The 25,968-nt window shown below is 40.8% G+C and overlaps 1 protein-coding gene across 1 annotated transcript in view; it reads right to left on the minus strand.

The window, feature by feature from the left end:
* LOC122803895 (protein BCAP-like) overlaps nt 1–25,968 on the minus strand; it is a 681,296-nt gene that overhangs the window by 260,351 nt on the left and 394,977 nt on the right. The window contains exon 5 of the mRNA XM_044073579.1: nt 13,087–13,223. Coding sequence (XP_043929514.1) covers nt 13,087–13,223 — 137 coding nt within the window. The remainder of the gene's footprint in view (nt 1–13,086; nt 13,224–25,968) is intronic.

A 25,968-nucleotide genomic window follows, 5' to 3' on the forward strand; every position in this document is an offset into this window, starting at 1 on the left:
CACCACACAGAAGACGCTCTAAATGAGAATCGAACGGGGCAACTTTATATAATTTATGTAAACAAAGTTAATTCTTACGTTTTACTGAGTATCCTTCTGAACTGATGGAAAAAAGGGGTAAGTGGAAAAGGCAAGTATTTGGAGAAAAGGTGGCATACATGGTCACAAAATTTATTCTTGCCAGGAGTTGAGCAGCAGCAGAAGTGATTTTTGCTTAGCTATTGTTTTATTAGTAACTTGAAGGTTATATGTCTTGTGTGTTCTATTTACAGCAGGGTAGAGTTTCAATTTTAGTGAGTCGGTGGGAGTATAGAAACTCTGCAGCTAACTTGCTTGTTTTGGACATGGATAGGAGAGTTATTACTTAAGTGCAGTAGTCTAGAACTGGAGTATGATTGGAGCATATTTTAAATGATGGGCATTTTTCTGAGAAGTGAATTAAGTTGTGGATTGTCTTGAGTTGTTAGTATGTAAGGTAGTGAGGGACTTCTAGCCAGTGTAAAAATGTCTAAGGGCTACCCAGTGGTTTTTTTTTTTTGTGGGATATGTGCTGCACATTTTTCAATGTTTTGTCCATCAGACAAACAGAGTTCAATAAATAATACTGAATCCATATGTTAAAGTATGCTATAGCTCTATTTAATTGTGTAGTATTCTGCATGCCAAGAGTGTTATTAAATTTTATGGATAACTCTTCTTGCACAGATATAAATCAGAATTAAAAGCAAATTATATGCAAGTCTCCTGCTGCTACAGCCTTTTCTATATTTAGGAGAATTTCTTCTTGGACATTTTTACTGAAGCTTCTTTTCTTGCTGCACACAAAATTAACATTTTTAAAACCAGAAAAAATGCATGATGGTGACATGACACCCAGTTAACAGGGAAAAAGAAGTTATGTACCTACCATAACGTTCTATGTTAGTTGTCTTCATTTCACGTTCTTTCTTGCTGGTTGGGATTGGAGCCAATCCTCGGCTCCGACTCGGCCATCTTCTATAGCTCGAGAGCTGTTTACTGGCTCGAGGCTACCCCTTATCCCATGATGCCTAGCGCTAGCTACCCAGATCTCGTTTGAAATAGCTAAACCTAGTCATAGATAGAGAGCGAACCTCTCCAAACAAAAAGTTGAGCGCACCTGTCATACTCTAAGTCAGTAGAGGAAACAACCAGAGAACACTCAGCCAGTGAAACCTGAACTCCTCTCAGTCCAATAGGACAGGGGGATGGAGGGGGGGATGCAAGAAAGAAGGTGAGATGAAGACAACTAACATGGAGTGTTATGGTAGGTGCATAACTTCTTTATGTTAAGTTGTCTATCTCGCCTTTGTTCTTGTTGGTTGGGACAGCGTCCCTAGCACCTACAATCCTGGGAGGCTCATTGGAACAGACTTTTCAGAACAGTGAAACCAAAGTTAGCTCTGCTCCTGAAGACCATATCTAACTTGTAATGAGAAATAAAGGTATGAGGGTTTGCCCACATAGCAGCTGCACAGATAGAGTCCATGGGCAACCCAGACTGAAAGGCTACAGTGGTGGCCAAAGCCCTAGTAGAATGACCTTTCGCTCTGGTAGACAACTCTTTGTTTCTCAGTTGATAGATGAAGGTAATAATGTGAGACAACCACCTAGATAAGTTCACTTTGGAAACTGGGAGACCTTGTTTGCCCAGAGCATAGGAAAGGAAATGTTGGTCAGACTTCCTTATATCCTTCATTCTATGCAGGTAAAAACACAATTGTCTATGAACATCTAGTTGGTGTAATTTGTATTCTGCCTTGTTGGTGTGGTTAGAGAAAAACACAGGGAGGTCAATAGATTGGTTTAAATTATTTTCTGAGTAGACTTTCGGAAGAAAAGAGGGATTAGTCCTCAGAGCAACCCTGTCCTTATGAAAAACTAAGTATGGAGGATGAACACATAGTGCCTGAAGTTCAGAGATGCGTCTGGCTGAAGTAATAGCTACCAGAAAGAGAGTTTTCCAAGATAGAAACTTAATGGAGCAGGATGCTGCAGGTTCAAAAGTGGGCATAATTAAGGAGGTTAGTACCAAATTAAGGTCCCAAGGAGGAGGGGGATCTCTCACTAGGGGTCTAAGGAGAGTAGTCCCTCTTAGAAAGGCTTTACATAGCTTATGAGACATAATGTTTGCATTAGACAACCCAACATGAAAGTTCGAAATGGCCGCCAATTGAACCCTGATTGTAGCAGAAGTGGACCCAGACTGAAAAAGTTCTGCTAGGGACTCCAAGATTTCGTGGACTGGGGCTGAAAAGGGATCTATGTTCCTAGCCTCTGCCCAACAAGAAAAACATTTCCATTTGCTAGCATAAATCTTTCTAGTGGCGGACTTGTGAGAGGAGACAATAATCTCACGAACGGCCGGGGAAATGCTGGGAAGCCTGGCTAAGGTTGGAAGTGGAGCAACCAAGCTGTGAGCTGGAGTGTTCGAAGGGATTGATGCAGCCTGCCTGATGGATGAATCAGTAGGTCTGGAATAGGATCCAGAGTCCAGGGCTGCTCGAGAAGGTAACAGTGCAGGAACGGGAACCATATCTGTCGAGGCCAGTAGGGGGCAATGAGGATCAGTTTGCAACCCAACAAAATTGCTTTCTGTATGAGTTTTGGTATCAGGGGAAATGGAGGGAAGACATAAAGAAGTCCCTGAGGCCAATCGTGGACTAGAGCGTCTCTGGGAGAGTGACTGGGAAGTGGAAGAAGGGAGAAGTATTTGCTGCATTTGCTGTTGAAAGGGGTGGCAAAAAGATCGCAGCAAGGCTGTCCCCATTTGCAGAAGATCAGATCCGCAACTACCTGATTCAGAGACCACTCGTGAAGCATGAGAATAGCTCTGCTGAGCCTGTCTGCTATGATGTTGGACCTCCCAGGGATGTGCGTTGCAATCAGAAATCATTGGGAGGAAATCGCCCACTGCCAGAGTCTGAGTGCTTCTCGACATAGGGGGTAGGACCTGGTTCCGCCCTGCTTGTTGATGTACCACACCACTGACATGTTGTCTGTTTCAATTGCAATGGTCCCAGAAGGGAGAGAGTCCTGAAGAGCTTACAACATTGCTAAGACGTTTATGTGCAGATGGTACTCGTGAGGCTGCCAAGTGCCTCGAACTGTCCTGCCCTGATAATGCCCCCCACCCTATCAGGGAGGCGTCCGTGGTCACTGTGGCAACTGTGGGGGACTGAATGAATGGTCTGCCCTGAGACACTAGTGGGGAGACCATCCACCAGGAAAGGTGCCTTTTGCATGTTTCTGTAATCATGATCATGTGAGACACGGGCAGCTGTTGAAAAGACCGCTGTGTGAACAGAAGCCACTAAAGGATTCTCATGTGAAAGCGGGCCAGAGGGATTAGAAGAACTGCCGCTGCCATGGAACCCAGAGTTTGAAGGACTAACCTGACTTGGGCCCTTTTGCACTGCATTAGAATTTGTACTTGCTGGCGAATTGTGGCCACTCTGTCTGGTGGTAGCCTTGCGGACATGTTCCTTGTGTCTATGTCTGCTACTATATAGGTGATAGATTGACAGGGCAACAAGTCAGATTTTTCAAAATTTATTGTGATGCCTAGCTGGGAGCAAATTGTGATTGTGTAGTCCCTGGCTTGCAGAAGTTGATGCCTGGTAGTAGCAGTGAGGAGACAATCGTCTAGTTATGGAAACACCTGGAATCCTTGACATCTCAGGTGAGCCTTGGCCACTGGCATACATTTGATGAACACCCTGGGGGCTGTGGTGAGACTAAAGGGTAGAGGTCTGAACTGGTAATGACTGGCTCCCAGCCAGAAGCAAAGGAATCTCCTGGAGGGCCTGTCCATTTTGATGTGATAGCATGCATCCTGAAGATCTATGGAGCACATCCAATTGTCCTGACCCAGAAAGGGTAGAATGGACTGTAGCGTGACCATCCGAAACTTTGTTCTTTGAACAGACTTGTTTAGTCTGCTGAGATCCAGAATCGGTCTCCAGACCCCTGTCTTTTTTGGTACCAAAAAGAATCTTGAGTAAGTTCCGGATCCGTGTTGGTCTGCTGGGACTTCCTGGATGACTCTTTTTTTCTAGCAGCCTTGAAACTTCTACGACTGCTTGGTCCCTCAGATTGGGTGGAACATCTGGAAGGGATTTGCTTGACGACAAGGGGGGTTGAGAGAAAGGAATTTTGTAACCTCTGGATATGAATGACTGTACCCATTTGTCTTGCGTTAAATTTTGCCAGGCTTTTGGGTACAGTGAAAGTCTTCCCCTGACTGTCTCCAGAGGCAGGCAGCTGGGCAACCCTTCAGGGATGCTGAAAGGTCTTCTCAGAGAAGGATTCTCTGCTGCCCTAGTTCTGCAGACCGCCTCTGCCACGAGGACGGCATCTATTGTTGTTGCTTCCCCCTCTGCCCCTGGAGGAAAAATCGCTACGTGTGTCAGGCGAGGCTGCCTGGCATTTTCGGAACCACATTTTGCCACTCTTCTGACCCTTGGGGTATGGTCTGGAAGGAGTGGAAAAATGGACTCCCACGGCAGAGAGAGTCTTGCCTTCCTGCTCACACCTAGTCAAAGTGTCTTTCACCTGTGGTCCAAAAAGAAAATAACCATCAAAGGGGGTGTTGGTGAATGACACTCTAAAGGGTTCCGCAAAATTACACAGCTGCATCCATGCATGTCTCCTAAGGGCCACGCCTGTCCCTATGGCTCTACTCACACCATTGGCTGCATAGGAAATGAGGCTCATGGAGGAGTTGACTACAGAATTAAGGGTCGCCAGCTGGGAAGCCACTTTAGCTTGAGCCCCCTCAGCCGATGGATCTTGAAGGGTAGCTCCAAGCTCTTTAAGGAGATCCCTCTGAAGCCGGGTAAAATGGCATAAGTAATTCAGTGACCTCATAGAAAAAGTCACTGATGCAAACATTCGCTTATCGTATCTATCCATAGTCCTAGACTCCTTGTTAGGAGGATGGACAGATGAAGATATTTCCGCTAACTCTTTTTTAGTGGCTGCTGCTACAACCATGGCATCCACAGGAATACCTTTGGTAAGGAACTGCTTATCAAGGGGTGCAGTGATAAACTTGCCAGGTCTCCTCGGGGTTGGTTCCACTGTATCCGGAGCTGACCAAGCCTTTCAAGCCACTACTGACATAAGTGGATGGAAAGGCGGAGAAACCCAGGAGGTGGAACACATCCAGAAATACAGACTCATCCTTGGTAGGGGTTAGGGGATTCCAGTTCCCTCTCTACTTAAGCATTTCTAGGATGTCCGAGAAGGAAACATCTTCAGAGGGGGACCTCGGGGACCCTTCCAAATCATCTAAGTCTGTATCAGAAGTGACAGACTCAGGGGAGTCAATGTGCTTCCTCTTGCACTTCTTCTTACGAGGGGGCTCCTCTGAATGATCATAGGAGGCCTTGGAAGAAGAGGAAACACCCAATGGGGTGCCCTGGAGTGCCGGTTCCCCACGCTTGGGGTCTGGAGGAGGAACAGAGGTTGGCGCAAGCACTACAGGGGACGGAGCCGGTGGAGTCGATAGTGGAGCTGACTCAGAGGCCAGCACACTCCTCATGACATCGAAGGCATTCCTGCCATGATACAGAGAAGGCTCCAGTTCCGAGGATATTGGAATCCCTCTCCACACCAAGGGAGAGGGCTCCGAGACTGATGTAGGAGCCAAGCTCACCTGCACCAAAGCCCCGAAAGGGAGAACGGGGTCGGATAAGGGTCCAATGCCACTCGCCCCCTCGGAGCCAATGAGGGAGCCCCAGCGCCCAGATCCCTCGATGGACGGCACCATCGAGGGAATTGGAGCCAACGATGGCACCGAAGAAGAAATAGTTATCGGAGATGACGGTTCCATGACTCAAACTCCAACGAACTCCGGCTCTGAGCTCAAGGGAGTTGGAGGAGGAACATCGATAGTGGACAAAGTTGACACCTGTTGAGGAGGGCTGGACAACATTTTGGCAAGTGCCTGCGACTTCAGCAACCTACTGACCACTCTCTCCACGTCGTGATCTGAGAGCCTAGAGGACCGAGAGGAGTGGGAAGATCTGTGACTGCGCTCACTCTGAAGCAGGGGAGACAGAGGAGCCAAGTGTATCGATTCCAGAGAAGGGGACCTCAGTCTCTTGTGGCTCCGCGACGGCTCCGAAGATTCTGATGGAGCCGACAGGGAGATTGTCTCATCGGTTCCGGCCGGAACCGAAGTAGCAGGTAAAGTCTGGACCAATGACGGCTCCGAGCTTGAAGCCAACAATTTGGTAGGTCTTGGGGATTTCACAGGCTGAGTCTTGGCCGGTGAATCCTGGGGCTTTAAAAGACCCCTAAGAATAAGTTTATTCTTACGCTCCTGCAGAACTCTTGGACTAAATGCATGGCAGATAGAACAAGAGTCCTGCAGGTGCACAGCGCCTAGGCAATAGATGCAAGAAGTGTGCCCATCTGTCAGAGACATTTTCTGACAGCATGAGTCACACTTCTTGAATCCAGACACCTTGGATTCCTTAGACATCCTGTATCCAAAAAAGGAATTTACCACAACAGTCAACAACCAGAATCAACAACTAAAATACAGTTTACAGAAAAAAGGAAAATGCACAGTATCTACAGACTAAAGCTAAGATTTTTTTTTTTTAACTAGGAAGCCTCTAACTCAAACGGCTACCTAAAAAGAAGATAAAAGGAAAGCCTCTAAACTTAAACGCTAACCAGACAAGAAGGGATAGGAGGGTGGAGGGGGAGAACTCTCTAATTTAAATGAGTTCTAAGGGGAGGGCTACAATTACACCTAAACTAATACAACACGGTATAGGAGTAAAAATAAACAATAACTCCTAGAAAAAATACAATTCTCAGTAGAAAAAGTTCTATAAGTAACTTAATAAAAGCCTGAGTCAGAAAAACAACACCTCGCAGCTGAAGCGGCAAATGAGATCTGGGTAGCTAGGCATCATGGGATAAGGGGTAGCCTTGAGCCAGTAAACAGCTCTCGAGCTATAGGATCAGCTCCGATCCCAACCAGCAAGAACGAAGGCGAGATAGACAACTTAACATCATGTATTTTTCACTTGTGAAGGGCTTACTAAGGTTTGGCACAACTTCCAGAATTTTTCACAGGCTATTTGATCTACTAATTTTGTTTAACCAAAATTGTACGGTTCCAAGCAGCAGTGAGGCAGGGGCATTCTATCCTAGGGGAGGGTGCCCATTGGTGACACTCCCTAAGGGAGAGATGTCATTGGATGTGACCAATGAGCATGGGTAGGTGGGGTGGGGAAAGGGAAAGTGTGCAGGGCATATAATAAAAAAAAAAAAACAAAAAAAACACAAGATGGAAGCACAGATGGGCGAGCCCCCAGGATGCCCTTAAGATCCATTAATGGTCCCAGCGACACTGGAGTAAGTCCAGGGGTAGATGAATGGCTGGTAAACCAATGTGGAATGGGGCACTGGGGGTCAAGGCTAGCAATAAAGAGGTCCAAAGGGACAAAAAAATTAGCCTTCATTTAACTCTAAAAAAAATTAGTAAATATATCCCAAAAAGCTATTTTATGATGCTTACTGACCAGAAAATAAATCATAAGAAAACCGTAAAAATCAGTCTCATTCTTTCTGGTAATTCGATATTTTTTTATCAACATTTTATGGTAAACATATCTACTATAATGCTACATGCTAACATTTTGAAAAATTATGTTTTCTTTCAATATATGATGCCATAAATTCATTATCATCATATAATTGGACACTTTTAATAAGTTCAGATAAAGATTTTTTTAATGTTTTAGATCAATTTGTATATAGTTATTTGCTTTCAATCTTACGTAAATTTCTCTTTCATGTTCTATCTGTAAATAACTTTCTTTTGCCTTCTTTTCTATATTAGAATAGAAAATATATATAGCTTTATCTCTCAGATAATTGAAAATAATACAAAATTGTAAATCAATATTCTTTACTGGTGAGTTAATTTATTTTCCTATATAAACTTCAATTTTCAAAAAAAAATAACGCAGGTTCCTAAAGGTTGTAAAGGTCTCAGAAAAAGGATGACACCTTTTTTTAATTTTTCAGAACAAAAAAAAACTATTTATGAAGATTCTGCAGAACTATGGCAGTGATTTCAAGCACATGTACCACTTATCACAACAATTTCTGAGAATTAACAATACAACTGCATCTGTTAAATACTGTACAACATGCTGTCAAATGTTATCTTTGTGAAGTCTAGGCAGCTGAGAAATCAGATGACAACTTACTAGGTGAAACATATATTCCAAGATTTGTGGAAAGCCTTCATGCATACATACATTGGCTGATATGTTTGCATCAAATGAAAAAGGCACTGTTAAGTAAATTTAGTAGCAGAGTCTGTCTGTAAAAAAAAATAAAAGACAGCCACTGCTAAACTCACTGCTACAAAACAAAAAGGGTCCACACATTTTCCTCTTCCCAGTCTTTTGTGATAAATCCAAATTAATAATCTGCAGTTACAGCAGAACTAAATAATGACAAATAAAAATAAATATCAAACTTTCTAAAGTTTAGCCAAATCATCTATCATTAGTTGCTTCATTCAGTAAAACTTAAAGTCTAAGCAAAGGAAGAAGCTCACACATGAAATTTTAAGACAGAGACTTTGACAATTCACTCTGGATGTCTGTATTATTTGTCTAAAGGATCTTCACTCATTAGAAAACGATAGTGTGTGAAGAACTGAGGGGATGTATTTTTTCTTCAAATTAATTGTTTGGGAGTATAAAAAGGTCAGACTTGACAGCAAAAAAAAAAAAAACAGCATAAAAATGCATTTATATTTACAGCTACTACAAAACCACTGGTTGCTACAAATTTTGCAATAAGTTAAACACAAAATACAATGAGTTAAATTCAATAAATCATGCTCATGACAGGAATATGTATTTTATACTTTCTTCACAAAACAATATTAACACAGTTAAAAAAGATATATTGGCTCGTATCATAAAACTATTGTCCACAGAATTAAACCCGTATCTTAAGAAAAAAATGAAACCAAGTTGAAATGATGTCACTAGAAACTGACCAACAGACACATTAGAACACACAAAAAAATCTACAACACATACACTGCATAAAAAAAGCAGCTTTTTGCATGGAATTACACTCCTATACCCACAGCTTTACTTATCTATACTAACTTCACATTTAAACAACTGCAGGGAAGTCAGCAACTCCACGAACTGCACTATTTAAGCATATGGCATGCTTGCATGTTAGCATTCCAGGATTTACCATGGCTAGTGGGGTTTAGTCATGCATGTGTAGTCTGAGTCATATAAAATTAAAGAAAGGTAAACCTGTAGTACCCACACCAAAATATGGTGAACTGCTATTATACAATGGCATTATTTAAAAATGAGCATGGCACAATAAAATGTAATAAATATCTGCAACTATGAGAAGACTGATTTTTGAGGAAGGAGCTGCAAAATAATCAGCCTTATCTTTTTTGAACCTTACCACTGTATGATGGAAATTCATATTTTAACATGTGAGTTTATGGTATTGAGCTTAATGGATTTGTTTAACTTTGTGTGTCCTTTTGCATTAAAAGGATTATTAACCATTTTTGTGCATGCATACAGGTTAATTCACCTCATTATTTGTTAAATTGTAAAATCTGCATTATTTAAAATAGGAATGTATTACTGTTTAAAATAATAACATTGTATATTCAGCTTGTATTTCTCATTCATCTGTGTTGATCATTTGCATACATACACTTTCACAGTACACCATTTTAATTGAGTGCATGATTTTTGATTGTTATTAGAATTTTTAACTTCTGAGCATTTCTTTAGCTGGGAGAATGATTGGGTTTACATTTCAGAAGCTAAATGAAAAACTAATAATACATTAATTTGTTTGCTATGATTTTTATAGTAGTCGAGGGGATGGCACACAGTTTTTCTTTTTTTTTAATTTTAGTATCTATTACATGCTTTGTATTTAAGTTCATTTACTAAACTTCTGTGTATTACCAATACAGATTTTACAATGGTTATGCTGACTATAACCTTCAATTAGTACTTGCATTATTAAATTCAAATTATCTTGTATTGTATAACATGGTTAATTTTCAGCAAAAAAGGCTAATTCTTGCTTTGATGCAGAAGTGTTTCACTATGCAGGAGTCCTTATTGCACTCCTTTAATGTCAACAGATACATTAAAGCCAGTGCTAGCAAAACTACATGCACTCCAAGTACATTACAGCATTTCCTTCCTGTTAAAATATTTAAAATCACAAAATCTTAAAATAGTAAATTCTCTTGGACTACACCATTAAATATCCTACCAAGAACAAGTCTAAAATAAACATGTAGTAGCATAAAATATAATTTTCAACTTCCATGAACTCACTAAATGACTAGGAAAATATTAAATGCTGTGTCTATTTCTGAGAAGATCTCTACCATGGACAGACTCAAGAAACTCCAGCTTTCTTTGTCTCATATCGTCTATTAAGAGGCGATCTCTGCTCAACTTACAATGCCATGTCTGACCCAGCCTCATTAGAAATGTTACACCTAAAGAAATCCTGATCCCCCTGCATCACACACTCCAGGGACCTCAACCTCATCACTACAATCAACAGAACATGCTGGAGGGGCAGGTTCATAACCCAGAAGCTGCCCATGCTCTGGAATAGACATCCTATACATATCAAGCCAAGCACGTCACTGGCCCTTTTCAAAAGAAATCATGATGAGTGGATTGGAAATAGAAAGTTCACCCTGGGGATCACTCTAGTGGCTCTGCTTGATAGAGGCACTAGGAACTAACAGCGACATGATGCCAGGGCACTTCTATGGGCTAGGCTTGTAAAGGCTCCAGCGCCATTGCCTAGTACACACCTATGAACCTATGAACTAAAGAGTCAAGAAAAAAGTGAAGATGTCTGACTTGTGCTGTATACAGAGAAGGCAAAAGCCTCTGAGTGATCACAACTACTGAGGTTCATAGATATTTACTATGCATAAGGTACAGGAGTCCACTGAAGAGTCTAGCCCAATGTATTAACTATCTCAGAACACTGGTCAGTTAGGTGACTTGCTCAAAGTCAAACCTTAGATAAATGGAGGGTGAGGCCATTTAACCCTGGACTACAGGAAGCAGCTTGTTAACAGTTTGCCGCTTTAATCTTCTGTGCCAACTGCTAGACAAAGTGAGTATCAAATCCCTACACCAAAAAGCCACATACAGTTCTGAGTGTGTGTTCTAGTGGAGTTGAAATGCCACTTTATGGAAGATCTGAAGGGGCTAAAATTCATGATCACTGGTTTGCAGAACCAGTACTCTATCCTATGAACTATACAATCACACAGAATCTCTTTACCAGACAAGAACAAAACCTGTCAAGCCAAGGGTTCTATCCTCAGTATTATGTATTGGAAACATTCTAAACTCTACTTACCAGCAGTTAAGCCAGTGGAAGGGAAAAGTAAGTTTATTCTAACATCCGTAACTTTAATATACCTTTATAACACACTGCACTACACAGAAACTTGGAAAAAATCAGATTACTACTGTTGGCATTTGTCTAATACTTGTGCAAAATACTGCAATCACCAAGAAGCAGATTATCAAAATACTGTGTTTTTACAGTTTTCTTAAGAGAAATAATAAAAAGAGGTAAAATATAACCATTTGCATTTAACTTCTCTTAAATTGTGACACAAATCAAATTTTCTGTGAAATCTATTTTTTCAGGAAGAATCATCAATGTAATTAAAAGCAAAAACATTAGAACTGACAATTGAAACCAGTACATAAATCACATAAATACATTTCAAATGAGTAAACAGAAAGGCGCATCTTAAAGAAGCAATTCTATGGACAGGATTTCAAAAGAGCTGCTCTCAGTATAAGTCTGACCTGATTCCGAAAGACTTGCTCTCAGTGTAAGTGACTTACTTCAGTATAAGGCCCTTCTATAAACAGGCTTGCACAGGTAGCCAGATTCCAAAACACCTGCTCTCAGCCTGCTCTTCACTTACACTGACAGCAAGTATTTTGAAATCGGTCCTGTGAATATTATGGAAAGGAAGCATGACATTAACTTTCAATTACCAAAATGAAGTCGATAAATTATTAGTGAACAAGCAAATCGCAACTGGCACAAATTCTGTAAAGTTAGTCCATATATATAGCAGCAGTTGAGTGTAGGGGTCTATGTCATATATTCAAAATTCCAAAATGTCGAACACCATATGTTCGAACTTGGAATTTTGAATATTGAAAACATCGAACACTCAGAATAGTGAATTTTTTCCCAGGGAAAAAATTCACTGTCCCAAGAAACATACACACAACACAAACACACCAAAATAAATAAACCACACAAATACAGTTAACAAAACCCAACCCCACACTAAACCACACATACATTACTAACTATCCACTTACCTTAACTAGCACCCTAACCCTAAGGTCTGTAACTATCGCACACATACCCTACTAATCTATACACAAACTAATCAATACACACACATACAATTAACAAAACACAACACTACACCATACATACATTACTAACTATCCACTTACCTTAACCCGCACCCTAACCCTAAGGTCCGTAACTGTTGCACCACAGTGGAGGAAATAATGAAGCCATGGAATGGCCCACTGAAATATTGCCCTAGGTAAGATTTTGATGTTCCGGGGCTTCGTTATTTTCACCATTCGATATTTTGGTTCGATGTTTTCACATTCGGCATTTTACCTCTTCAGAATTGTGATACAGATCCAAGTGTAGTACAAAAAATATGCTAATTTATATTATAGCATACCAACAAAAGCACAAAGCACATCATTACTTATAAACAGCATAGAAGTGTAACAGACTAATCATGTAGGAAGTAATTCAGGACTCATCACTTTTGAGGTAGTTCAAGCATATCATTTCGCTTATTTGCATGTACTGGATGCTTTCTAAACCATTATCTAAACTACATGTGAGAAAACTATTTTCTCCTTCTATCACACATTAAAACTAAACCAAATACCCAATCAATAGTTGTATTGTCTACTAAAAAACTAAACTTACTCTTTCATAACTTCTTCTTTTCTCAACAGTGTTATGTCTTCTTTTTCTTGCACCGATATAAGCTTTTCATTTAAAACTGCGTTTTCATCAACAAGCTTCAGTTTCAGTGCTTCATTGTTTTGGGCTTCTTCCTCAACCTACAATAAAAAATGTTTAACAAATCATGTGCAAAAAATTATGGATCAGACCATGCTGTCATGTCCCCTCGAACTATACAATATACACTACTAAAAAAATAAATGCAATTCCAATACTTTTTTTTTCACTTACATACATAGTTCTCAAGTTTTTGCCTTCAGAATTATGAATAAAGCAACAAATAATTAGTGAAGCTTGTCATTCTTTTGGAGCATATGGACTGTCATCATATGTAATGTCTTTTGAACATGTCAGGAATTATATTATTGGGAACAATTTGTGTATGATTCCTCTCTCAAAAGTTGTGATCTACTTAAAAGGTAATTTACTTAGATGAAAGTGCCCATACTATTTATGACAAGCTTAAGAATAAATTTCATAGCACCAAATTTGGGAGTGACACATCAGAAGTGGCCAGGATTAATAGACTATTTATACAAAACCCTTACAGTCTATATGCTGTACAACAGATGTATATCCCAGTTACAGAGGGCACTGTTAATTCCAAAAATTTCAAGCACAGACACAAGTATAGAGTAATGTGGAGGAATGAGGTAAGGGAAGAAATAACTGAGAATGAATGGACGAAGTATTTAAAGATCCCTCAATAGGCCTTGTGATCTAGAAAGTTTCATGTTTTGAATGGCAGTGTCAATTTAAATATTTCTATACCCCAACAAAATTGCACAGAATGCACTCGGAACTGTCACTCTGATGTTGAAGGGGGTATTTGTGGGAGATGGTGGACTGGGTGCATATTTTTTTGGAAATATTCCTTACTGGATGCTTTTAAGGAGTTGGTAACAAGCATGTATTTAGAAGGGAGGACAGAATACTAGGCCCTATGTATTTTCTGCTGGGGGTCCTAAAGGGGACATTCCTATCCAGACAAGAAATACATCATTTAAATATGGTGTAACTGTGTGCTAAAAAAATCTATTACTAAAAGATGGAAAAAACATAGGACACCCCAGGTATTCAGACTTACACCAGCTGTTAAGTAAGCAAACGGGTTATGGCACAAAAGTAAAAGACCTGTGTCTGAAAGCACAGGTGAAGTCTAAATGGGCTCATTGGTTTCATTTTGTAGATATGCATCATAATGAATACAAGAATAGATACCTATAGTGCGGCTGCTGTTGGCACATTAATTAATATTGATTTGATAGTGTCTTATTTATTAGACATTTAGCTTTGTCATTTTGTCATTATTTATTGCAGTGGATTGCCTCAGTTTAATTCTTATAATTGTTACAGATTAATTCTATTATGAGCTTTTTGTTATTTGTGCCATTGGATGCCTGTGTGTTTTGAAAGGTTTGAATAATGTTATTATTAAAAAAAAATAAATAAATAATAACTGAGTAAGAATGCCCTACATTAGGTACACTTTTTAAATAAAAATATTTTAACTTAAAAAGTTAAGGATGTGGATTAAATGGAAGTTATGTAATTACCATAATGCTGAATTTTTATCCCACTCCATCAACCTCAGCTAATAGGTAATCCAACCTCAAGGCAGATTCAAGCTGGTACTTCTTCAACCACTTATGCTCACTCCATTGCTTGCTCTCTTCCCTTCTGCCATAGAACACCTGTATCACCTGTTGTGTCGTCCCCTCTTTGGGCCAGTAATCAAGGAACATGAGTCCTCACCACTGACACTGGAGAGGGACGTTCACTTGGAACAAAAATAGGTACACAGTATTTCCACATGCAGCTCTTTGCATCAAGCACAATTTCACCTAAGAGCACACAGGGTACACACTCAGTTTGCAGTCTGGATTTCTCTCTCTCTCTCTCTCCAGGGCCCCAGTGAGACTCCCCACTGGCACAACTGCAGAGTTGAGTCCTCAGCTGAGTGTCCAATCCAAGTCCTCCAGCACCCTCTCTGTGAAACCAGTGCTTTGTGTCCCTGCTCCAAGCAGCTGACACACACACTCTTGGAGATTTGATTTAAAAACACACACACACACACACACACACACACACACACACACACACACACACACACACACACGCATGCACGCACATGCACACACACACACACACACACACACACACACACACACACACACACACACACACACACACACACACACACACACACACACACACACACACGCGCACACACACACTCACAAACACATACTTGAGAAAGGCTGGCACAGATTTACTAGCTATGCCCCCTTCTGCCCAGATGATAAGGTAGTTACACTGCCACCAGACACTCCAAAGCCAGCTATTCTAAAGCTCTTACAAGGGTATCTAATTATACTGAGTGAAATTAATATTAATACCAATGTTTGACCAACAGCAAGGCTTTCAGGAGTGGTCACACAGTCACCAGATAGATATAAATACTCTCAAAGGTTCATAGGTAGGTACTAGGCTATCTGCCCGAAGGCATTTATAAGCCTAGCCAGAATGTGTTGATTTTCGCCACCCCCTTAGATTAGTTCCCTGTGCCTCTGTCCAGAAGAGCCACTGAAGTGATCCCCGGGGTAAACTTTATGTTTCCCATCCACTCATCAAGGTTTCTTTTGAAGAGTGTTAGTGAGGAGCTCTGCCTAATGTAGATTGGAATCTTGTTCCAAAGCATGGGAAGTCTCTGGAACAGGAATCTATCCCTCCAGCACGTCCTATTCATTGTTGTGGTGAGGTTTAGATCCCTAGAGCATGTGGCTCGAGGGGATAAGGTTTTCTTTAGGAGGACCATGTCCATCAATTCTGGGTTGGACATGGCCTTGTATGTCAGGCAGAGATCACCTCTGAGTAGACGGTATGCAACCGAGTGCAGCTGGAGTTTCTTCAGTCGAGCTGCATAGGGCATCTGTTTGAGGCCAGTGATCCTCTTGGTGAGGTACTAATATGGTCTATCCAGCTGTTGCACTTGTCTTGTAAGGTACATCTCAAATGAGGCGTTGTACTCTATGATGGGTCTGATGAGTGATGAGTGATGAGTAAAGGGGCACAATGACCTCTTTTTAATCTGGATGCAAACCCATTTGTGATTAGGTGGGCCACGTAGAAGGATTTTCTAACCACTTTGGCAATGTGATTATCAAAGGTGAGATTACTATCTACTTGGGTCCCCAGATCCCTTATTACGTCTTCCGTATTTAGGGGACTACCACCTATGTGGTAGTTTGTGAGTACTTTGTTTTTTCCAAAGGGGATGACTATGCACCTTTTGGCATTTAGCTTGAGGCCATAATTTTGACACCAGGTATCTGTCTCAGTGAGATCCTTTTGGAGGATGTCTACATCAGCTGGAGAGTCAATTATAGCCCCTAGTTTGCAGTCGTCTACGAACTTGGTCAGCCATAGTCCTCTTGTGCTCACCTGTACCTCTGAGAAGTATATGCCGAACAGGAGGGGTCCTAGGACTGAGCCCTGAGGAATGCCACTTGTAACTGGTTTAGAGTCAGACCTAGCTCCTGCAACTCTCACTATGTGGGTACTGTCTGTGAGCCAGTTGGCAACCCATCTTGTGACGTAGGGGTTTATGTTCAGGCTGGTGAACTTGTCTATAATACCAGAATGGGGAATGGTGTCGAAGGCCTTAGCGAGGTCTAGGTAGGCTGTGTGTACCACCTTTCCCTCGTCTAAAGCCTTGGTAACAGCCTCAAAGAAGTCCACCAGATTTAGGAAGCATAATCTGCCCTTAACAAAGTCGAACTAGATAGGGTCCAGTGTTTGGAGGTTCCCAATGTCTCTGTTAATGAGTTCCATGATCATGCGCTCCATAGCCTTGCAGACCAAGCTAGTCAGGCTTATAGGGTGATAGTTCCCGGGGTCTGTTGTGGCTCCACCTTTCTGGAGTGGAATAACTGTTGCTGTGCGCCACTCTATGGGTACATAGCCTGTGGAGAGGCTGAGTTTGAATAGTATGCTTAGGTGATGGGTTAGTTCATCTTTGAGCTTATGTAGGACATAGCCTGGGATACCATCTGGTCCCATTGATGCTGTGTTTTTGGCTTTGTAGAGGGCTGTTTTAACCTGAGTGTCTGTGATTTCAGGGACTCTACATTCTTCTAGTATGGTTATGGGCCCTTTTGGGGGTGAGAGGGGGGTGAAGTTTGCGCTGAACCTGTCTGACAGGATGTTGGTGATATCTGTCGGTTCAGTGTATTTTGTGCCATTCTGTACTAACTCTGAGCAGATCTGAGCGTTGCCACTTAGGTTCTTGACATAGCTAAAGAATGCCTTGTGGTTATCTTTGGGGTCCTTGGCAATTTTTCTTTCAAAGCTCGCCTTGCATGATTTTATGAGGGATTGTAGTTTCTTGCTGATACTGATCAGGGATGTCTTCCCTTCTTGGGATTTTACTCTTTTCTGTACTAGTTTCCTCCTTCTATTGCATAGCTTGTTTATGGCAGGAGTCCACCAGACTGGTTTCCTTTTCTTGGAGGAGTGAGTCTTGGTTTTGCTTGGGATGGCATGATCCATGCATTCTTGTAGGTGCCTATAGAATGCATTAGTAAAGGATTTTGCAGCTTGGACAGCATTATCCTTCAGCATGGGGGCTTTGAAACTTTCCACCTCTGTCTTAAGTAACGCGGAGTTTGCTTTTGAAAAGTTTTTCATGGTGGTTTCCTTGTCCGGGAGTGGAGGCGGAATGTGGGATATCCAAAGTGATTTGTTTATGATCAGATCTAACCAGTGAGGGGTCAACCTCCGGTGTGGAACACCAGTCGCCCATGTTGGTGATGACCAGGTCCAATATGTTGTCACCTCTGGTGGGAGTGTTGACCAGTTGAACCAGGGCATTTGAGTTAATAGATTCTAGGAAATGTTGGGCAAGGGACTTAGTACTTGAGTAGTTCTCCCATTTGATGTTTGGATAATTGAAATCACCCAATATTAGGGTGTTTGGTAGGACCTTTATGTTTCCCAGTGTTTCCAGAAATGCAGAATGGGGGTTCTGGGACATGGTGGGTGATTTGTAGCAAGCTAAAATTTGAATTGCAGTTTTGCCCATTGTTAGTTGCACGTGGATGATCTCTGAAGCATCGTGCTGTGCCGCTAACCTGCAGGTGTGGGTATCCTTGATGAATATGGATACATTCCCGCCTTTTGTATTTTGGTTTGGGTTCTTGGCCGAAATGTATGGCATGAGTTGTAGCCTGGTAGTGCTGAGGTGCTCTCTGGAGCCTTAAACCAGGTTTCTGTTACTGCACATATATCAATTTTTTTCATACTGAGGAGTGCCTCGAGGGCGTGCATTTTGAGGTTTAGACTTCTGGCATTGAGTAGCATTACCCTCAGTTTTTTGTTACTTGTGCTATTTACGGCTGTGGGTTTGTCTTTTGAGCCTTGCCTAAAAAAGGCACTATGGGGGTGGCAAGAGCCTTGGCCAGTATTCGAAAGCATAAGGGTGACAGGTGCAAGCCATCTCTAGCGAAGCAGCGTGGCTTAACAAGCATGTCATCCCAGGTGGACAGACACTGGATCCCCTTTGAATGACACCAGAAACTTAGCCAATTGTTGAAATCGAGAATTTTTTCTTTATACCGTGGTATCATTCTTGGTGAGGGCAGGATGCTACTCAGGGTCAGGGTCATACCGGCCTGGGCTGCGTGATCAGAGAGTTCTTCCATGTCTCTTTTCATGGAGTCCAGGGAGGTACGGCTCAGGTCATTCTCACCAACATGGACAATGACAGAGTCATATTGTGTTAAATGTGTTGTGCTATTGTGTTAAAATATTTTCTAAAGGACCAGGCACAATGAAAAGTTTAAATAAATTTTAAATATATTTAATAACAATAATAAAATAATATTAAAATACAGAATATCTACTTACAATAAATACCAGAGTTTCAATCACAAGAAATATTAAAATAACACAGATGAACATATTCACACAGATACAGAAATATGGTACTTAACTAATCTCACTATATTTTCCTGACTGATCTAAAGAGTTACTATTCCATGGTCATTTACTAGAGCAAGGCAAGATTAAGTAGGTGAGTGGGTCCTCCTTATTTGTCAGGTTCCAAAAACAGGCCGCCCTGAGACCTTAATCTCATCTAGTATTAAAATATAATTTTGCCATGGATTACAGAATGATATCACGTACATCTGGTCATCTGACTTCTGGTTCCCATACTACCCCCTTTCTTAGCAAATGACCCATGATCTCATACATATGTGTCAATATTACACACACATTGACATTTGCTAAGATCTGTTGCAGCTTCTTGAAGTCATAAAATGACAAAACTCTTTCATTCTTCCCACAGGAGCTAATAAATAGTTCTCTGGCATAGACATTTCATGTCTGGCTGCAATCAGAACTGTAAGTTACAATCTTTATGACCTAAATTAAGTAATTTAATTTCATACTATTTTTCAAAGTTAGCTGGAGCTGAGCTTAAACTCTTTTCTTCCAGTATCATCTGTTACAATATTAATTTCAATAGTTATAATATAGTCTGACATACAAGTGTATTTCTTTTTCTGTCCAGCATGACACACTGTTGGTATATTTTTAGCACAAGCAGCTTTACAAATATATATTTCAACAAAAGCATCAGTACAAATTAGTCTGATATACAAATGATATATAATTCATCACAAAATTTCATCTAGCTGCGCTGGTATATGTTACACATTCACTGTCCTACTTCTCTTGGCATAGCTGGAAATACCTCACATCGTAACACCTGTGTCTTATCATTCCCTCTGATAAAGTCTGTGGGACCTAATTTGTGTTGCTCCACAATTTGTGCCATTTAAAAAGGTCTTGTACTTAAAAATCTGTAGCAAGTTGCTTGCTACATTTACAGCAACCAGCTTGCCAAAACTTATACTGCACACGAAGTGCTGAAGCAAGAGCATTTCAGTGCTGACACTAACAGCAAGCAGTATCTGAATTTATTCAGAAATGTTGGTACAGAAATGAATGCTATACTGCAGGTGAAGGAAGCCACAGCTGTACCTCTCAACTTCTTTACTCAAAAATATTGGACAAAGTTAAAAACAATGGAGAACAAATTTTGAAAATCAGGGACATTTATAATAGCAGGTTTTGCATCAACATGCATCTTTTTAACAACTGAAGTATGAAGTTCTAAACTCTGGAATTACTGACTAACTGTATTTTTTTCAGTTTTTCAAAGTGAAACTGTTTTTTTTTTACCTTGATCCTGAAGCTGTCAGGAAATGCAACAGTCAGGTGTCAGTGTAGCAGGAGTATAATACTGGCATTTGTTAAAATACTGGCATTTCATTGTTCATAAAATCCCCATATTTTAAAAACTGACTACAGCATTTATGGCTATGACTGAAGTGCTCAATGTGTGGTAGATCTACTGTAGCAAGATATTTATTACATTTGTAGAGAGCAGCTTGCTATAGTTTACATAGAAGAGACATTTTTGTTATCAAAGTGAAGACTTTTTTTAGCTAAAGTTCTGGCAGTTAGGTGTGGAGCTCTGTTGTACCCAATTACTCCATCGACCTAAGGCCTGCCATGTATTGATGTTGGGGTAGTCAAGGAAAAGACAGAAGAGTAGACTTCAGGCTTGGGTCAACCAGGTCTGTCTGGAAGCCAGGAAGTGATGATTTGCACAGTGAAGGTAGGCAAGATGCTGAGGTGGATGGAATGGGATAACCAAGATTCAGCTTGTGGTGATTACATAACTTTCATATTTTATGTTATTTCCGCCATCCATCTCAACTGTAGGGACAGAATGCCCAGCTACTTATTCTCATGAGTGGCATCATGACAGAATACCCTTGATGATAATGTAACCAAAGGAAGAACTGAACTTAGAAAAAATATCCAACATGTAGTATTTGATAAAGGTAGGCTTTCTTGACCATATTGCTGCAGCACAAATGTCATCAATAGAGGAATTTTTGAAGAAGGCCATGAAATTGCCATGGACCTTGTAAAACAGGCTTTGACAACAGAGTTTTGTTGTTGATGGAATAAATATGCATAATGCAATCTGAAAGCCACCAGGACCAAGTAATCTTGGAAACCTTGGAACCCATCTTGTCAGAGGAATAGGAAACACAGAGTTGCTTGGCCTTGCAGAGGTCCTTAGTACGGTGTAGGTAAAAATGAGGTTGTCTATGAACATCCAAAGACTGAGGCAGAAACTCTCCTTTATTGGAAAAGCATTGGAAGGTGGATATTCTGATTCAAATAACCAAAAAAATGCCAAACGTCTTCAAAGGATGTAAACTACTGTAATAAGGTTGAGTGTTTTCTGATTCAAGACTGCTTTAGAAGTGAACTTGGGTAAAAAGGAGAAGTTAGCTGTGAGAGATGCTCTACCTTTGTGGAAAAAAAAACAGAAACTGGAGCCTGCAGAAGAGCGTACATACTTATGAAATAATCCAGGCCAGTTATAACAACCAGGAACAAAGTTTTCCATGAGAGGGATTTCACATTGCAAGAACAGCCATGCTTAAAGGGGGTTCAAGTGAAATTCTCTAAAAACAAATTCATGTCCCATGGTGGAAAGAGGTCTATAATGGAGAGGGGGTCAGAAGAAAGGCCCCATTTAGAAAGGGATTATAAGGATGTAGATTTGAAGTCTTGGTGAAAATTAGCTTTGGATAACTGATTCTTTGTAATGGAGTAACTAGAACCAGTGACAAATAAAATTGCTGCAAATTGAAGGTCTGAAGAAAGATAGTTAAGAAGAGGTCCAGTTATGGATGCATTGCCCAAAGTGAAAATCTTTTCCATTTATTCTTGTAGATCTTTCTATTGGTACCTTTTGGGGAGGCTGAGAGGATCTGAACAGCCCTGAAAGAAAAGGAAGATTCACTGGCCATCATCAGAATTGGAGAAACCATGTGGTTAGCTTCAATGAGGAGATGTCCAAGTGTGCCTTGATGAATGGGCAAGACAACAGATCCAGAAAAGTATCTAGTAGCAAGTGCTGTCTTGAGGGAAGACCACAGCATATGGATTCATTTGCCGGGGTCAAAAGGGGGTGATGAAAATAACTGAGGCCTTGAAAAGGGATGCTTTCTGCAAGAACATTGGCATGAGAGGAAGAGGAAGGAAGACATAAAAGATAAAGGAATCCAGGTGCTCAGAGATGGACCAGAGCATTCCTGGGTGTACCAATGATTAAGGCAAAGTAGTTGCTGCAGTTAGTATTGGTTGGAGATGTGAAAAAAATAACAGCAACAAAAGATTATCTGCACTACTGATGCACTGAGAGACCATTCATGAGTTATCAAGATGCAATGTCTGAGCCTGTCTGCTAGGAAGCTGGTCCAACATAGAATATGCACTGTGATCAGAAAGTGCTTTGAAGTCGTCACCTATTGCCACACTCTCATTGCCTCTCTGCATAGTGGGTATGATTGGATTCCACATTGCTTGTTGATATACCACACAACCAAGGTGTTGCCCATGTGGACTGAGATTACAGCCTGGGGGATAGAAGTCTTGTAGATCCTGCAATGTTAGGAGTACTGCCCTAATTTTCAGGACATTTATGTGAAATGTGAAAATGAAACTATTGTTGAACCATGTCCCTTGACCTTTTCTCCCCTTGAAATGCTCCCACCCCCACCACAGAGAGGCGGCATATGCAATGACTGTGGCAGACAGGAGGTGAAGAGTAAAGACTTGTCCTGCTTGTACTGAGGGCAGCTGTATCCAAGTAGACATTGTCTGCAGACTAATGAATAGGTACAGAAACTGAGACCACTGGATGCTGAAGGGCCACTCTAATACTCTCATATGAACTCTGACATGATGGATTAGATTGGCTGAGGCTGCATTTATGTCTAATATTCACAGAACCACAAAAGCTGGGGATGAAGGATCTTCAAAATGAGGAGAGAAGTCTGTCATTTGGATATATTGGGACTTTGAACCTCATGTCCAGATAGCACCTAATTAACTTGAGACTTGGAGAGAGGGAGGGAGGGTGGCCTAATGGTTAAGGTGTTTGCCTTACAAACACAAGGTGCAGGGTTTGAGTCTCACAAGGGATAACTGGCTAGGCTTAAAATGGCTCGCAAGGGCAGTTAGCTTAGTACTAACCTATGAACTATGAACCTATGAACCTATGAGAGGGCTCCAGTTTCTATTTTTCAAAATTTACAGAAATACCCAAGAACAGACGAGCCATTCATCAAGATATGGGAACAAATGGAACTCTTTTACCCTGAGGTTAGATGCGACTGCTGAATTGCACTTAGTAAAAAAAAATGGGAGCTATGATGAGACCAAAAGACAATGTTCAGAACTGGTAATGATTGGCTGTATGCCAGAAATTAAGATACCTTCTTGATAGCTTTGCAATATTTATGTAGCAAACTGTCCTGAAAGTGTGTTCAGTTCGTCCAGTTTCCTTTTTGTATTGCACCATGCCCAACTAGTATTTTGTCTTTCTACATAACAGCTTAGGCTACCTGAATTATGGGTGGACTCTAAGAAAGGATATCCCTGAGTATTGTTGAGCCGAAGCCTGCTCTTCCCCTTGAGACCAGATCAACTTTGTAATAAGCAATAAAAGTATGAGGATTAGCTGAAGTGGCTGCAGCACAAATATCATCCATGTAATTTCTAGACAGAAATACTGAAGAGGTTGCCATGGATCTAGTTGAATGAGCTCTCAAGGGTTTTGGCAGGGATAAACCTAATTTATTGTAGACAGAGGAAATGCAGTTAGCCACTTAGCTAAAGTTATTTTGGTAAGTGGCATTCGCATTCTTGATTCTGAAAAGAAGACAATTTATCTGATTTTCTGAATTTGTCAGTTCTATGGAGACAGAAATGTAACTGTCTGTGAATGTCCAACAAATGTAAAATGCATTCCCCTTTGTTGGAGAAATTTGGGAAAAAGACTGGACAGTTGATAGATTGATTAATGTTGGATCCTGACACCACCTTGGGAAGAAAAGATGGATTGGTTGGTTGGGACACACTATCTTTATGAAAAATCAAATAAGGGGGTTTAGAAGATAAGGCTTGCAGTTCTGAAACTCTCCTAGCCAATGTAATGGCTACCAAAAATATTGTCTTCCAAATTAAAAACTTTATTTCACATTTTGCAGCTGGTTCAAATAGTGACTGAGTCAGGGCTTGTAACAGTAAATTCAAATCCCACGGTGGAGTAGGATCTTTAAAGAGAGTTTTTAATAAAACGTTTCCTTTTGTAAATGCCTTACAGAGTCATGATGAAGCTAAGGTAGAATTGTCATCTCTGACATAAAAATTAGAAACAGCAGCCAATTGTACTTTAACTGTTGATGAACTGGCCCCTTCATTGAAAAATAGAAGCCAAAGATTTAAGAACTGCAGATACTGGTGCTAAAAAGGATTGATGCTTTTCCTGTTGTGACCAAAAAAAAAGAAGTTATGTCTTACCATAATGTTCATCACTGATGGGATGTCGGTTCCATCCTAGGAACAGGGTCGGTCTTATACTAAGCATGAGCCAGCCAAAAAAACCCTCGAGCTAAGCTTTTACCCAGAGTACCCTTCTCCCTGTTACCTCAGATCGAGTTTGCCCATTATTAGTAAAGCAGAGGCAGTTTCTGCGCAAGTACTGTAACTCAACACTTGGACCCAAAGTATCCCAAAAAAGCCTTAGGGGGGGAAGGAGGGTGGGATGTGATGAATGAATGAAGATCAACAACACAGATGGAACGTTATGGTAAGACATAACTTCTTTATCTGATGTTGTTAATCTTCATTCATTCATCACTGATGGGACAGAGTCCCCAGCTACCTTGCGTCACTTGGGTGGCCCATATGGAACAATATTCCTGAGCACCAGTGAACCAAAAGAAGCTCTTCCTCTGGAGACCAAATCCAATTTGTAATGAATTATGAAAGTATGAGGATTAGCCCACGTTGCAGATACACATATATCGTCCAAGGAAGCTCTCGAATGGAATGCCACAGAAGTAGCCATAAATCTAGTCGAGTGAGTTTTGATTTCTGTGGTATAGGTTTTTTTCTCATGATGATAAATGAAGAGTATACAGTCACTGAGCCATTTAGATAGTCACCTTAGAAACTGACTTTCCCATTTTAGGACCAGAAAAGAAAATAAATAGCTGATCAAATTTGTGCATTGTTTTTGTCCTATCCAGATAGAATCTCACCTGTCTGTATACGTCTAATGAATGCAGACAGTACTCTCCTTTATTTGAAAAGTTTGTAAAAAAAACTGGAAGGTCAATAGTCTGATTAATGGAGAAATCCAAAATTACTTTGGGGAGAAAGGAAGGGCTTGTCCGGAGTGATACTCTGTCCTTGTGGAAGATCAAATAGGGGTGCTTTATGCATACAGCATGGAGCTCAGAAATTTGCCTAACTGACGTGATGGCCACCAGAAAAAGAGACTTCCAGGATAAGAACATGGTGTCACAAGTTGCTGCAGGTTCAAAGGGAGATTGTGTCAAAGACTGTAGGACTAATGTGAGGTTCCCTGGTTCTATAGATTGTTTGATTAGATTTTTAATGTAAGAGACTCCTTTTAGAAAGGTTTTACATAGACAATGTGAGATCAAAGAAGAATTCCCAAAACCATTATGGAAGTTTGAAATAGCAGCTAGGTGGACTCATATATTAGAAGCTGCAGCACCGTCTTCAAAGAAATTTGATAAATAATTTAGTACTGCAGTAATAGGGGCTGAGTACGGATCTAGTTTTCTCTGCTTAGACCAAACTGGAAATCTCTTCCATTTGTCAAGATAAAGTTTCCTAGTGGATGGTTTATGAGAGGCCAGAATAATATCACGTACT

The sequence above is a fragment of the Protopterus annectens genome, chromosome 6.part0 (genome assembly GCF_019279795.1).
Source record: "Protopterus annectens isolate FY-2018-M chromosome 6.part0, PAN1.0, whole genome shotgun sequence".
Lineage (NCBI taxonomy): Eukaryota > Metazoa > Chordata > Ceratodontiformes > Protopteridae > Protopterus > Protopterus annectens.